At 39.8% G+C, this 14,798-nt stretch overlaps 1 protein-coding gene across 5 annotated transcripts in view; it reads right to left on the minus strand.

Annotated features, from left to right (window-relative positions):
* Positions 1-1,153: 1,153 nt before the first annotated feature.
* LOC107681051 (microtubule-associated serine/threonine-protein kinase 4-like) overlaps positions 1,154-14,798 on the minus strand; it is a 135,346-nt gene continuing 121,701 nt past the window's right edge. For 4 of the 5 annotated variants that reach the window (XM_016477193.1, XM_016477196.1, XM_016477195.1 and 1 more), the window contains 14 exons: positions 14,204-14,342; positions 13,754-13,886; positions 13,291-13,456; positions 11,289-11,390; positions 10,726-10,851; positions 10,129-10,241; positions 9,240-9,361; positions 8,735-8,952; positions 8,135-8,332; positions 7,752-7,978; positions 7,447-7,569; positions 7,204-7,340; positions 6,688-6,872; positions 1,154-6,466 (listed from right to left, as the gene is read on the minus strand). In XM_016477193.1, the coding sequence (XP_016332679.1) occupies positions 2,484-6,466; positions 6,688-6,872; positions 7,204-7,340; positions 7,447-7,569; positions 7,752-7,978; positions 8,135-8,332; positions 8,735-8,952; positions 9,240-9,361; positions 10,129-10,241; positions 10,726-10,851; positions 11,289-11,390; positions 13,291-13,456; positions 13,754-13,886; positions 14,204-14,342 (5,972 nt within the window). In that variant the 3' untranslated portion in view covers positions 1,154-2,483. The remainder of the gene's footprint in view (positions 6,467-6,687; positions 6,873-7,203; positions 7,341-7,446; positions 7,570-7,751; positions 7,979-8,134; positions 8,333-8,734; positions 8,953-9,239; positions 9,362-10,128; positions 10,242-10,725; positions 10,852-11,288; positions 11,391-13,290; positions 13,457-13,753; positions 13,887-14,203; positions 14,343-14,798) is intronic. The other variant, XM_016477197.1, reaches the window with a different exon arrangement.

Here is a 14,798-nt window from a genome sequence, read left to right on the forward strand (position 1 = left end):
CACACACACACACACACACACACACACACACACACACCATAACTGCCTGTGATGCAGCACATTAATTTGGCAAATAACACAAATGTACAAAATATACATCCACGAAGTAGTTGTAAACAGTGCTTCTTAAAGGATTTAAACATTACTTCCCTTTTACGTCAGAAAAGGGAAGAAGGGAAAGAAACACCAACATGAATGTCTGGGGTTAATTCATGGCAATACTATCGATATTGGAGAACAGACAATGCATATGTCCTATAAAACATTCACATTTTATCATTAAAGTTTCTATTATGTTTCCCAATAAGAGTTGTGTTTTTAATCTTAATGTGTCTTGTAGCTCTTTAGACCTCCTAAGCTGCATTTGTAAAGCCTATAATGAACTGAAACATCAGTCTGCTAATGCACTTTAAAATCGCCAAAAATCTTTTTATTATAGATTCTCTTTACACGATTCATTCTGTTGTTTAGTTACTTATGCAGATCTGTGTGTTCAGCTCAGATATATACTGTTTACATAAAACATTAATCACAAATACTTCAATATCATACGGTAATATAGCCTAGATGTTTCACAATATACGTTTACTGAAATTTGCCTAGATACACAGTCGCTTTACTTTAAGTTGGTACGTGATGTATCACACCAGCAGAGCTATAGCAGGTTTAAAGTTCAGACCAAATGTTATCAAAAGACACAATGATTCATCCTCTTCTCTGTTCTGATGCTAAACTTCAGTGGTCATTATTCAACTGCTTAAAGGTCAAATCAAGCACAACTAATGACAAATATGATTTTTAAAGTTTGAGCACAAAAAGGTCTTGAAGGTAAAAAGTGCAGGAAATGCGCTTAGCAGTCCTATTGCGTGACTAGAGATGTTAATAGCACAAATGCATTTAGTAAAGTATTACACAATCCCCATTTGTAAGTGCTGTACTTTGCATATGAATATGTAAGAAATATGAATATGATTGGACATGAAGAACGAACATGCAGTGAAACTACTGACATTTACCACAAGCGCTGACTACCAGCGCTGACATGTTGCTAAAACACGTCGATTATCCCCGTTTAAGCCCTTTTAACCAAACCAGGTGAAATGCATCATGTTCCTGTATGCCAAGTGTTAGCCCTAAAAGCTTGACATTTTTCTTTTTTGAAAAACAGATTGTATATAATCAACATAGTAGCAAACCTTAATCATGGGGTAATCCTTCAGTCTCTGAAACTTGCCTTTTATATAGTGTGCTACATCTGCCTTGTCCCTGTTTCATGTAAATGCATGATTTCCTTGTTAGTGGCATCAAGTATAATGAACATTCTGAGAGCAACTTTGCTGCGTCACTTAAAATACATATCTGAAAATGCATGTGGTTAAGCCCTACATACCTTAGTGAAACTTCAGGTACACTTCATTTCAGAGTGAGACTATCATTATTCTGCTAGTTTAGACTCTATATCAGCACAATTACTGAGCAGATAACATCACTAGGAGACTAACATTAAGTACAGTATACAAACATAATATGACATAGCAAAATATACATATAAAACATACAACACTCATTTCCAACCGACACCTCTGTACAATTAATGCTGCTGTATTTACAATATATTGCATAAAAATTAATCCTTACAAATGTATGTGAAAGGAATGTGAATGTCACCATGACCTGCAAAGAACAGCAAGTCATATTTCCCCAAAAAACTCTAAGGCCCCTTCCAGTACGATTCCAGAACCATAAGATGATTCCAATATAAAATAGTTCCAGGTGAGAAGCGCAGGACAAAGTGCTTTCCCTCTGTGCACCACTACCCAAAACAAAACTTTGCTGACAAGATCACAAAAAAAAAAAAAAACCAATAAGTGAAGAAAATAAAATAAGTGATCTGTTCTGCTTGCAGAATGTAAGCCGCATCAATAGCACCATTGCTACATATATTTTCCTAGTGGTTTTAAAATACATCAAAAACCAGTGTAATACATAATAACACTAGCCTGAATAAGCGTGAAGCCTTTTTTTTTTTTTTTTTTTTTTTTTTTTTGTTAACATGCACCTTCATGTCTAAATTTGAGGTGCTCTTTGTTTGGTACAATTACACTGAACCAGGATTGGCACAGTTCATTTAATCCTTAAAAAAGGCATCTACACTCCGTCTCCCCAATTATTGCACACGCCACACGTTACATTACACAATACAATGACTAATTTTGGCGCTTTTGCGAGATCTAAAACAAGACCACAAATCAGCAGCAAAACAAGTCAACATTCAGCCTACACTTTTTGTAGACATAATATTAACGGAGCATGATAGATCACAACACAAACAAACAAATTCATCTCCACGAAAACTCAAAGTAACAGCTTCACCGGTCCTCAGATAGAAAGGGTTCATGATATTACATATAGACAAAAATGATGTTTACATCCTCATAGTCTTTTTTAAAATTCAATACGCTTGGCAACTACAATACAATACATCACTTTTTACAAGTTGAACCACGTGGTGTATCCTTTGTTTGTTTAGGACGGACTGAATCTTTTTCAATAGTAGTACTATCCTTTCCCAAAGGCATGCCTCTTGACAAGTCTTTGCGGTTAGTTTTGGGTGCTGACGATGTATCTGGAGTAGGTTCCTTTCTCTTCTTTTCCACTTGCTCTTTTCGGTTGGATGACATTTGTTTATCAGTATCCTTTGACTCACTGGAGGCATGTTTAGGGTCAGGACTGGATATAGTAGTAGTAGTTGTCCCTATGGGATCACTTGTGCTGGAGCCCTTGAGAGACTCTGATCTTGGAACATCAATTCTGGACTTCACTTGTCCCTTTGAGGAAGGTCCAAGTGATTCAACTACAGCAGTGCTGCCCTTACCAGAAGGAAGTCCACAAGACACATGGATTTTAACCGCTGGCACAGGTAACACTGGCACACAGCCACATTGAGAACCAGTGCGGGTGTCTTTATGAGGCTGAGATTTAGGTGTAGACGAGACTGACTCTCTTAGCTCCTTTGGTTTTACTATGCTATCTTTGACAATAGGCTGTAGCTGTGCTATGTTTTCCTGCTTTCCCTTATCTTCAATTGCCTTCTCAAAAGACTGTGTAACAAGCGGAGAGTCTACTCGGGGCTTGATTTTGGAATTCAAAAGGGTCTGTTTTAGTGTAGCACTACCAGATGGTTGCGTCTGTTTTATTGCAGTCTGTGCTGTACATGTCTCTGTCATGGACATGTCCATAACTTGCTTCTCGGCCTTCTCCTTGTCTACATCAAAAACACTCTTGGATTTAGTTTTTTCTTCTGTTTTAATTGCAGATTGCACATGCACAGTGTCTTTTGTTGAAGTGTCACAACTTCTAGTCTTTGGTGGGCTTGCACCTGTGTCCATTGATGTGATATTCATGATTACTTGGCTTCTGAAGATGGCTTCCTGCTTTTCACAGTTTCCTGAAACTTCAGCTTTGACTGAAGGGTTAGAGGCACAAGTAACCTTTACACTCATACTGCATTTGGAGTCCTTTTTAGAAGCCATTTTGTCTCTCGAGTCCATTTTGTCTCCACATGCTGTCAGGGTTTTAAGATCCTTCACCATTAAATTGGATTGGCTACTTGCCTTCTCTGCATTGTCTGCATGTTGATTTTTGTTTAAGCTCTGTTGAGACTGATGGGTTTGCACACTGAATTCTCTGCTACCACTTGATGCACCGGAATTTTGTGTTCTGTCTGAGATTTGTTTGGAGAGTTGAGCGGAAATACTTGCTGTCTGTCCATTTTCCAAGCCAACAGAGCTTGAAATTTTGGCACAAGTCTGATCAGACTGTGGAGGTTGGATGGTGGTTGTTTTTACTTCAGCCAACCCAGAAAGTTGTGAAGTGGTGCTTGCAATGGCTTTGGATTTTGAATCAGTAGCTGGCATGTCTTTCAATGGGGCAGCAATGGCAGATGGAGTGGTTTTTCTTTGAAGGGTAGACAATGAGCTTTTAACAATAGTGGTCTCAGGTGCATCTGATGGCGTGGAGACAGAAGACACAGTGGATGTTGTGACAGAGGAAGCTAAAGATAGACTCTGCGGGATGGGTGCTGTTTCTTTGATGGATATCTCTGGTTTAGCCTGCCCTGAGTCAGCATCTGAGGTTGGAGTACCAGCAGTTCTGTCTCCCAGTGTAGAATCTACGTTTTTGTCCAAACGTTTTACTCTGCTAGATGTTTTGCTTTCCTTCAAATCTTGAAGATGCTCTGGATTGATGTCAAGAAAGTCATTGGTGCTACCAGCCCTATCCTTTCTATCTATCACAGTCTTGGTTTTAGCCAAAGTTGGGCTTGATGTTTCACAGGCATTGTCCATAACATTTTCTGATGAATGGACCTGCTTTATTTCTGCAGTGGTTTTTGTATCGGTTGGTTTGTCTTTATTTATGCTATCCTTCTCTGTAGACATTGCTGGACTGCGTGAACTAATCGGTGTCTCACTCAGCCTACTATTATCTTTGCCAGAATTTGCTTCTGGGATTTGCTGGACAGAGTTGAGTTGAGAAAAAACAGCAGAAGACACTGGGATTTCCTCAGGTTGATTTGTTTTACTAAGGTCTGGTTGTATCTGCCGAGTTTCGTTTTGCTTTGGAGATGCATCCTCTATATTTTCCATGTCGTCTTCCTGGTCTTCATTGCTGACTTCCTTGATGGAGGGCGTTTTCCCACATGCAAAGTGAGCATTGTGTCGTGCAGCTCTCATCTCCTGAGCTGTCTTTAGCCTAGTCTCCGATTTCACACTTGTGTCTATAGACTCCACTTTAGTGGTTGTAATCTGCAACTTCACTCCATCATTAAATTTATTTCTATCATGCAAGGCCTTATTGCAAGCAGAACTAATTGTAGAGTCCTTATTGGAAATGGAATCTTCTTTTGTAACCGTTTTACTGCTCAAATACACATTGTCCTTATGGTTAAGTGTCCCAGATGTCCCTGCATGTGGACATTTCTTTTTCTCTGCAGTTTTCTGTTGAATTGGCTGTTTTCCACAAAGGTCTTCTGCCAGCATAGTACTTTCACCATGGCTGTCTGCCATTTTGGAAAGACATGTGTCAGTCTTGGATACCCGAGGCCCAGAAAGCAGGCCAATGTCCAAGGTGCCCTCTAGTGGCTTTAAAGAGGACACAAGCCTTCCCTCCAATTTGTACTCAGAGGAGGTCTTCCTGAGAGGACCATCAGAAGAAATCATCTGAAGTTTTTCTACTGCACTCTCTCCTCTTCCACTAAAAAGCTTAGGGGCCAAAGTTTCAGAAGTGCCATGGATGTTGCACATGCCCCCTTTAACATGTTCTAAAGCTAATGCGGAATCCAGCTGAAGACTTTTGGACCTAGTGGTGTTGAAATGAATGCTTTCATGAACACCAGAGGATATTCGACACAAGGAGTCCTCCCTATCCTCAAAGGACTGCCTCTTTCTGGCAAACTCCATGTTGGAGGCTTTGAAATCTGGTTTATTACTTTCCTTCATTGCCCGAGACATTTGGCGATCTGATTGACATGAAGGTAACCTCCCATTCTCACTTAAAAGTGATACACAGTCTCCACTGGTGAGAGACTCAGCTATGCTCTCACAGACTCTTGGATTTAGTTTTTTGTAAAGGACATCCTTCAAAGTAGCATTTGTAGACTTGTCCAGGGATCCAGATTCGGAACCCTGGGGTCTCACACTGGGACGTGTAAGGACACTCCACTCCTTATCTTCAGCAGCAGAACCTTCCACATCATGCACGGTGTCTTGTTTTTGCATAGACTCTCGTCTCTCAGCCCAGTCCTGCCTCTTCACCACCACTTTAGCTTTCAGCTTCTCCCTATCTAGCTCCTCTGCTGACTCCTGACGACCAACTTTGCGAGTAACAGGCCGCTTTAGGCAACCCTGCTCAGCAGGTCTCACCCGAGTAATGGTGGGTGGCTCACAGGAAGTGCTCTCCTCTATGGATGGTGGGATATGCTCCCCTCTAGATGAGGCCTCCCCTTGAGGCTCCTCTTGGGTAACCTCCAAACTGTGCTTTCGGGTGCATAAATGTTTTTTGTCACCAGAGTAAGAAGGGGAAAGCTTCTCCTCAGATTGAACTCGCTTCAAGAGTGGGGACCGAGGAGGCTCTGCACTTTTAGGTCGTACCATATGGCGTACAATAGACGGGGGTGAGTGCATTTTGGCAGGGAAGGCTTGAGAAGTTTTGGAGCTTCCCACAGTGTGAGTCAGCAAGGGAGATGGGGACCGCTGAGGAGAAGTCGGCTGAGGCTGAGGGGTCGGGGAGGGTGTGCGAGCCAATGGTGAGAGGGGAATGCTCCCTGCTGATTTACGTCGACCCTGACGTAACCGTCCAGGTAGTTTGGGACCCAGGCCATGCAGAGTGCTGGGTCGGATGTGGCCAGAGCCTGCTGGTGAGTTAGGTGCACTGGAACTGGGGGAGCTACTCTGTGATGAATTGGCACCTGGATGAAAGAGTGGAAAGTTAAAACATTAAGATAAGCAGCAATTGTTTTTATTACTTTCATTCAGATTTCATAATTTCACATTGAACTGAAAGGGAAATGCACAGAACACTAATATTTACACCCCTTGACACATGACAGGCAACATTATTTAAATATATATATACTTTTTTTTTTTAAATCAGGACCAATGTCTGGGTAATGTAATGTAAGACACACACCTGACTGGTTAAAGTCGGGTGTTGGGCGAAAGGCAGCTGTGGGGGAGCGTGGCGAGAGACTGTGTGTGGGAGATCCAGGTAGACTCTCTCCTGAAGACAGTGAGCGGTTTAGCGAGGAGAAACTACGGCTGGTGTGTAAAAGTGGAGAGGGCTGCATGGCAAAACGTTTGAATACTGAACGCCGCCTGGAGAGAAAGAAAAGCTTAAACTGAAAAAACACACTGGATGATGAAATTATTATATATACATACTGCCTACTGTTTTATATAATAATTTAAAATAGTAGGTTATATACTGTATATACTACACAGCATGCAGCAGAAAAGTACACTAATTTACTATTCTGAACAGAGTGTACATTACAAAAACAATGCAGCAACAGCTACATCTAGTGGCAGTGCGGAATCTTGCTACTGAGGTGTAGGTAGTTCATCCAAATATATGTGGTTATGTACTGTAAATAAACATTTGTAAAACCTGCAATAGACAAGAATAATGACATTCTTATTTTCTTACCTTTCTTGAGTTTTCTCTTTCTTCGGCTTCTTGGTTCTTCTCACCATTTTGCTTCTGTAACTATTTCTTCTAGCTGGACCAGTTTTGATAGAAGTGTTTTCAAAAGGGGTGGTGGAAATCGCCACTTTACTTCCACTCTGCGAAAAAAAAAGCACGTCACTTACAGGCGTATTGTAACAAAATTAAATGGAAAACAAGCAGTGAAAATAGTGTTGTGGTTGTAACATTGGTTGGTTTTTTCACCTTCAGCAATAATTCCACCACTTCAGTGTGAAGCAGCCCATGAACCGTTTCTCCATTCACATGAGTGATCAGGTCTCCAGCCTTAAGACCAGCCTTGTGAGCAGGGCCACCATCCTCTACATTCTATTTCCAAACAATACAATATACATAGTAAATCATACATGGTTCGAAAGCTTTCATCAATATCATCAATATCTATCAATATGTGTGATGCAGTAAACTGAGGTATGAAAAATCTGTGAGAATACATTTTGTCAGCTGTTTCGGTTCTATAGTGGTGTGCTGGACAGCCCTGCCACACTTACCCAGACCATGTGATAAACTGTATAAACATCACTGTCACAGGCGTAGACCCGGATTGCTCGCAGAGTGAAGCCAAACTTCTTCCCTGAGCTATGAATGATGATTGGCTGACGACAGACGACACCACTGAGGGAGGAGTCTCGGCTGGGGGAGGAATCTCTAGAGGATGGGTCTGATGACAGCGAGTATGGAGAAATGGGGCTTGCTAATGGTGACACACCAAAAACATCTGCGGGGGAATAAATCAATAAATCAACTGACTGGCGCTATGCAACAGCAGGTAACCATCTTTCAAAAAAACCTGACATGGACAATAACAAACACTTGGTCACAAAAGTAAACATATTCCAACATATTCTTTCACACACACATACTGTACACTCACCTCCAGGAATCATGAGTGACAGTGCGCTGGTAGACACTGATTTTGGGACTTTGCTGACTGCACACCGTTTCTCTGTGGCTTCAGGTTTGGGAGCAGTCAGGAAGAAGGCTGTATCAGAGGAGGGCTTACAGGAGCTGTCCAGAATCTCAACTCCATCTCCCTGTGATGGCGCCTGATCCAGGTGCTCAGAGAAACTGCCTACTCCACAAAAAAAAAAAACATAACAGTTATGCAACCTACTTATTATGCAACCTATAAATAATTGTAACATTTAAATTTTGTATTATTTATTTCCCTTTTAATCATTTTTAATTTAAATATTAATTACTGTTTGTTTGATCACAAACAAATCACTTTTTTTTTTATTAAATGGGGGGTCAATTGTACCTTGGCAAAAACTCAAAGTACAATCAACATAAAATACAGTAAATACACTGTAGGACTCCACTGCCTATAGTACTGCATGTAAACCAATAGCATGTGAAAATTAATTGCATTTATTAATGTTTTATACATGGAGTCTCTTGAGACCTCAAACACAAGTAAACATTTATTTATTTATTTATTTTTGTGGAGGACGTTTGATCCCATCTCCTGTACCTGAGAGGGTGGAGTTACTGATGGTGCTACAGGGTGTGGTGGGATCAGGCTCATCCTGAGGCAACTCCCCAATACTAAAGGTCACTTTACTGGGGTCTTCCAGAGCCAGGGAACCCTCGCCGTCTTCCACTTCTGCAGAGATTGCAAACTTAGGAAGAAGACCGGAACATCTGCTCAAGCTGGTGCTCTCAGTGTCGGATGAATGAGAGAGAGAGGGGCTGGAGAAGGGAAACAAGGAAAAATGACATGATGATCTACTTGAAAAAGTCAGGTTCTACAAATTTAAGGTAGTTTTAGGAACATAGAATCTGTTTTGTTGGTGGTCCAAAGAGGTCTACCAGCTCTAACCAGCTTTATTAAGAGTGAACTATGAACCTTAACCCTGCTAGCTGGTTACCAACCATCTGGACCAACTTGGACCAGTTAATGACCACAAATGACCAACCTGGACAATGTAAAATCATCTACCATCAGAAATGGGATTTTCCTGTTAAATTTAACATACATCTCAGTGAAGTCTGGAGTCCAGCTCAGTGAGTCAACAGTAAGAGGACTGTCAGTTGTCTTCTCTGGCTGTTCTCCTTTCTCATCCAGCTGTCCTCGAGATAGATCCAGACTACTGTAAACCTACATACACACCACATACAATTAAACAGCATGTATATGCATCAATAACCTCCATTAGATCTTGTAGTAAACACAGGCACGTCACAGCATTCAAACATGAGAATGAGATAAAGAATCCTGAAAAGCGAGAACATGAAAATGTGACTTGAAATGCTTCTGCTGGTCACTGCTAGGTTGCTCCTAAGGTGTTCTGGGTGATTTCTAGGTGGTCGCTTACTCTCCCAAGCAAATTAGTGGCAAATATGTATGAATTTGTACAATCTCATTCCACTAAGGTTTATAACACAATTGATGATGCCTGAATTTTATATTGATAGTAATAATATTCTTAATAAATTTAAATAATTAAAATGCTAAAGAATACATAGAATCAATAAATCATATTCTTTCCCCCTGTCCTAGTTTGTTTATACAAAAAAAATCAAGCAACAACCCCATAATTATAGCAGATATTTATAAAATACAGCCTTCACCAGATTCTGGAAGCAACTGATACTGCAATGCACCAAAGCTTTGCATGCCTGAGAACAACGACCTGCACGAGTATTTGTTGTGTGCGATGTTGTTCCTTGACCTACAAAAATATATCCCTCTAACAAACGCAAATGCATGTAAATATATGAGCTGAGCCCTATGGCAGAGACAGTGCTGGCCATAGTTTTCCACATTTTTATTTGAACATACACTGGTCAGGACTCTTTTCATCTGAGCCATTCTGCTCTGCATGAATTAAACAGTGTGTGAGGAAAAAGACAGACACAACTCACTTTTGAGAATCGGTGTGAAGATGAGGAAAACTGCCTCAGTTCCACATTGAAATCTTCATCATTGGTATCATCCTCCTCCTCAGTTTCCAAGTGATGGTACCTATCAGATCGTGCTGAGATTGAAAGAGAAAATGTGTCACATTGTGTGGTGATGTCAGTTGTCAACATGCTCTCATGTCAGTTATTTTAAGACTCCGTTCTTCTGAGAAATGTTAAAAGGACAGTTCAATCAAAAATTAACATTCTGTCATCTAGCTTGGTCATTATACAATACACAGAAGAAAAAAAAACTGCATGTTTACTTAAATCTATATTGTTATTACTGCATATATATATAAAACATGAGAAACATTTTGACAAAGAAGTGTCCCAAGCAAAGCAAAAAAATACAAATAAAAAGCTAGAGCAAACTGCTGACATTTCTCCAAACAAATGACAAAGATTCATATCACCAACCAACTGTGCTATACTAATATATGACTAATCTCTCAGTCTGGGAACATCTGATCCTCCCTTAAGACATCAAAACAGACATGGGCACTGGCTCTCAGCCATGCATTGCTTGCATGGACCATGAAGGACAATGACTTCACTCACTGTCAAAGTAGCTGGTGTCATCCTCAGACTCCAGCTGGGGGATGAACTCTGCCTTCTGCCTCAGCAGGCTGTTCCAGTCCAGACTGTGAAAGAACTGATGGTGCTTGACCTCATACGCCCCTCCTGCTTAAAGATACATATACAATCAAATAATAAAGCAACAAGCTGTAAATTCTATTTACTCCACTTTGTGTATTAAATATCTGTTTTGCTTTGTTTTTTGTAGTTAGGGTTAGTAGTTGTGGTTTTGTTTCACAATATTTTCACTTTATGTGATACCAAAAATGTGATGCTGGAACCTTCTTAATATCACCAGAAATGTTATTATGTGAATATAGTGTAAACTTTCACTGGCAAAGTGGTGATGATTCTAAAATATTTATTTTATTTACTTAATGCATGTATGCATGTTTTACATTGCATTTCATCCGCACAGCCATGCATTACTTTGCGAATCCTAAAATACCTTTCTGGACAACTAGACATTCACTTAAATGCCAAAAGCAATTTTTACTCACTTTTGGAGCTTGTCAAGTATTACCGCAAACATTTTGGACCCTTACCAGTGCCGAGGCGCTCCAGAGGGTTCTGTCTGAGCAGTAGGGTGATCAGCTCCTGAGCATCAGCTGGTGGCGCATCCTCTCCCCCCGGCCAGTTTATTTCATCTACAAGCAGCAGCAAACAATTTCATCCTCATTAACCAAATGGAACAAAATCAATGTCTTTTCCAAAAATCATTACTTTTCATTCAAAATAAAAGCTCTCTGGTTTTGTTGGGTCTTTATTGTAACACAGAACTGTTCACTCGTGAACAGTACCAAACTAATGAATACAGAGAATATTTTTACATATGAATCAAATGTGATTATTAAAATGCATCAAAATGCCTGCTACAACATAAACAGGCATGCATAAAACATCTTAATATTCCACTTTCACATGCATCAATTCCGTGCATGGATTTCCAGTATCCAGAGGTTATTTGGCATTTTTCACTACTCAAAGAACAGGGCACTTGACACAATCAAACCACAAATGATTGCAGAGCAACAACAAAACTGAGCTTAGATCAGAAAGAAATGGGGACTTTAGCATAAAGGCCAGGGGAGTGAAATAAATGAAGAGCTGTGCTTTGTTTGTTTCCCGACAGTCTCTATAGCAACATGAGCCTCACATCTGAATCACATTAAGAAGCATAAATATGCATCCAAGCCCAGGGCAACAGCAGCTTGCTGGGCTCATTAATTAAGACTCACACCTATGCTAACCCCATAACAGAAAACGAACACTAAAGGTACAAATGGTAGCAGAAACATTTAGGAGCTGACGAAACACATTGGAGTTGTTATAAGGTTTTCTGGCTTAATGGATAATAAAAGAATTCACACAAATATTTTGGCAATTAAAATTTTTAGGTCCAATTTAAGGACAGAGCAAATATATTCAATTGAAATACATCTTTCTATCATTAAAAATGTATTCTTCAAATGGCATTTAATACAAATAAGATCATCTCCCAAATGAATATATTACAAACAACATAATACTTTGAACTATAATAGAACTATAATGTTAAGGGTTTGTTTTTGGATGAGGACTGAATCAGGGGGTAAACACATTTTGGCACAGTCATGAGGATATTCATCACTTTACCTGGCTTAACTTAATGCAACACTGCTAAAACAAGTGGCTGTGTTCTATCATTACGGTCCAAAGGACAGTCTTATTAGATATGCATATGCATGACCATGAAAACGACACTACATGTAAAAATAAATCGTATGTATACTTCTCAGCCTAACTAGAAAATAGAATAAAATTAAAAATAAAATAATAATATGAATAATACTAATATCGAGGCCCCTGTCAAGCTATACAGACAGAGTGCATTTAGGCCACGCCCATATTGGGTGGGAAAAACAATCCAATGCTCTCCATTGACTTTCTGTTGCGGGAAGCTGCCTCCTTGTCATTTCTGACTTATAACAAAAAAAAAACAGCAATGCCTCAAAGCTGCTGTGTGACAAGGTGTACAGCAAACAAGCTAAAAAACCCATAACTATGTTTTTATAAGCTGTCGACCCAAAAAAACAAGCGTTACTTTTGTGTCCTTAAACGCTTGTTTATAAAAACGTAGTTCTGGGTTTTTTAGCTTGTTTGCTGTACACCTTGTCACATAGCTTAGCATAGCTTTTAGACATTGTTCTGTTTTTTGTTATAAGTCAGAAATGACAAGGAGGCAGCTTCCCGCAATACAAAGTCAATGGAGAGCGTTGGATTGTTTGATTTTTCTTCTTCTCATACAAAAACAGAATCACATGTGATTTCATTTGTATAAGACAGCAGTGAATAAATCCAGAGAGATCAAGGTTTGCATAACAACAGGTGGAGGATAAGAACAGGAGACCCACATGCCTGCAGGAATCTTTTGCTGATCCTATGAGATACTGACATGCATTAATGAGAAGCAGAGTTGAGATTACGCAACAGAGTCTGAATCTGCTAAAGCTCTTGCTGAATGAAACAAGCCTGTATTGCATAACAGGAATTCAGAATGTGACTGACCGCTGATGACCTGGCCGAACAGTTCTTCTGGAGTGTCTCCAAAGAATGGTACACAGCCCACCAGGAACTCATAGAGGATGATGCCCATTGCCCACCAGTCCACTGGCTTCCCATAGCCTTGCCTTAGGATTACTTCTGGAGCAATGTACTCAGGTGTCCCACACACCTGTAAAAAATGTATGCAGATATTACAACCCTTAAAATCAACAAAGCTAGTCATTAGTAGGTTTAGATGCTGGTGTCTAGTCTTATATAGTCTAACCAGCAAATTGCTTAAAAGCATGGCTATTCTAGTCCTGGATCAACATCAAACCAGCACTAACCAGGATAAACCAGAAATTCGTGCTTCTCTAAAGACCAGATTTTCAGAGCAGAAACCAAACATAGAGGTTATGACAATGACTACGCAAATTCAAATGAAATATCAAGTTGTCAGGACTTTCACAGAGAATTGGACCTTTACCTGTTTATCAGAGAACTCTCTAGCATCCTTCTCAATATGACCCTCATAGAGGTTAGTGGTCATGTTCATCAGCCCCACTTTCGATAGTCCAAAGTCAGTCAGCTTGATGTGTCCCATTGAAGTGACCAACAGACTATCATAGAGCAAAAAAAAAAAAAACACTTAGTTATATTAGAATTATCAGAGGAAAACCCTGCGTGTAAAAACAGAGCTGGTAGCTGTTTTGTTTTTTTTTGTCAGTTCTGGCAAATGCTCTGCATACTCTAGCTAGCATAACAAAGATCTTTTTCCAAACTGAACCCCAGTTCACCAGGTGGTAGGCAATCACTAGCTAGAAAGCATGTCAGATCAAATTCCATCAGCTTGGATTTTTCACAGACTGTTCATGTTTATTTCACTTTAATTATGTATACTATGTGGTTGTCCACTAATCAATCCCACAAAGCTTACTTGTCTGGTTTGAGATCTCGATGGACAATTCCATAGTTGTGGAGATATTCCAGGGCTAACACAGTCTCGGCAAAGTACATTCTAGCCATGTCCACAGGGAGAGGACCCATGTTCTTCAGCAATGTAGCACAGTCCCCTCCTGTCAGGATAGGAAACATACAAATTAATGCTCCATAAAAATATGAATATATTGCATAAATAGGGTAACATTTTGCATTAAAAAAACGTTTCATAGTTACATTAAATTTTTTTTGGCTTATTTAAGTCTCATTTATTTGTTGGTTCAAGCACTTTGTTGGTAAATCTGTTATTTTTATTTTTTTACTTTCCAAACATTTTTTCCCCTTAAATTTGATTCTGAAAAAGCAATGTGAATTATTGTATAGGCCTATTTTATATTTTATTTATTCACTGACCAGTACATGGTTAACAGCTTACTTAAAGCTGCAGTCCGTAAATTTTGCCTCTTTGTCGCCATCTCTGTTTGAAAACCTGGAATTGCAGCTGTGTGCGGAATTATCTAGCTTGCGTGGGTTGTGTCAGCACGGCTCAATCTAATGTTCTGAAGAGTATGTGTGGCAGTCAGTCACCGCAC

Source organism: Sinocyclocheilus anshuiensis, unplaced genomic scaffold, assembly GCF_001515605.1.
Source record: "Sinocyclocheilus anshuiensis isolate Anshui unplaced genomic scaffold, SAMN03320099.WGS_v1.1 scaffold1736, whole genome shotgun sequence".
Taxonomy (NCBI): domain Eukaryota; kingdom Metazoa; phylum Chordata; class Actinopteri; order Cypriniformes; family Cyprinidae; genus Sinocyclocheilus; species Sinocyclocheilus anshuiensis.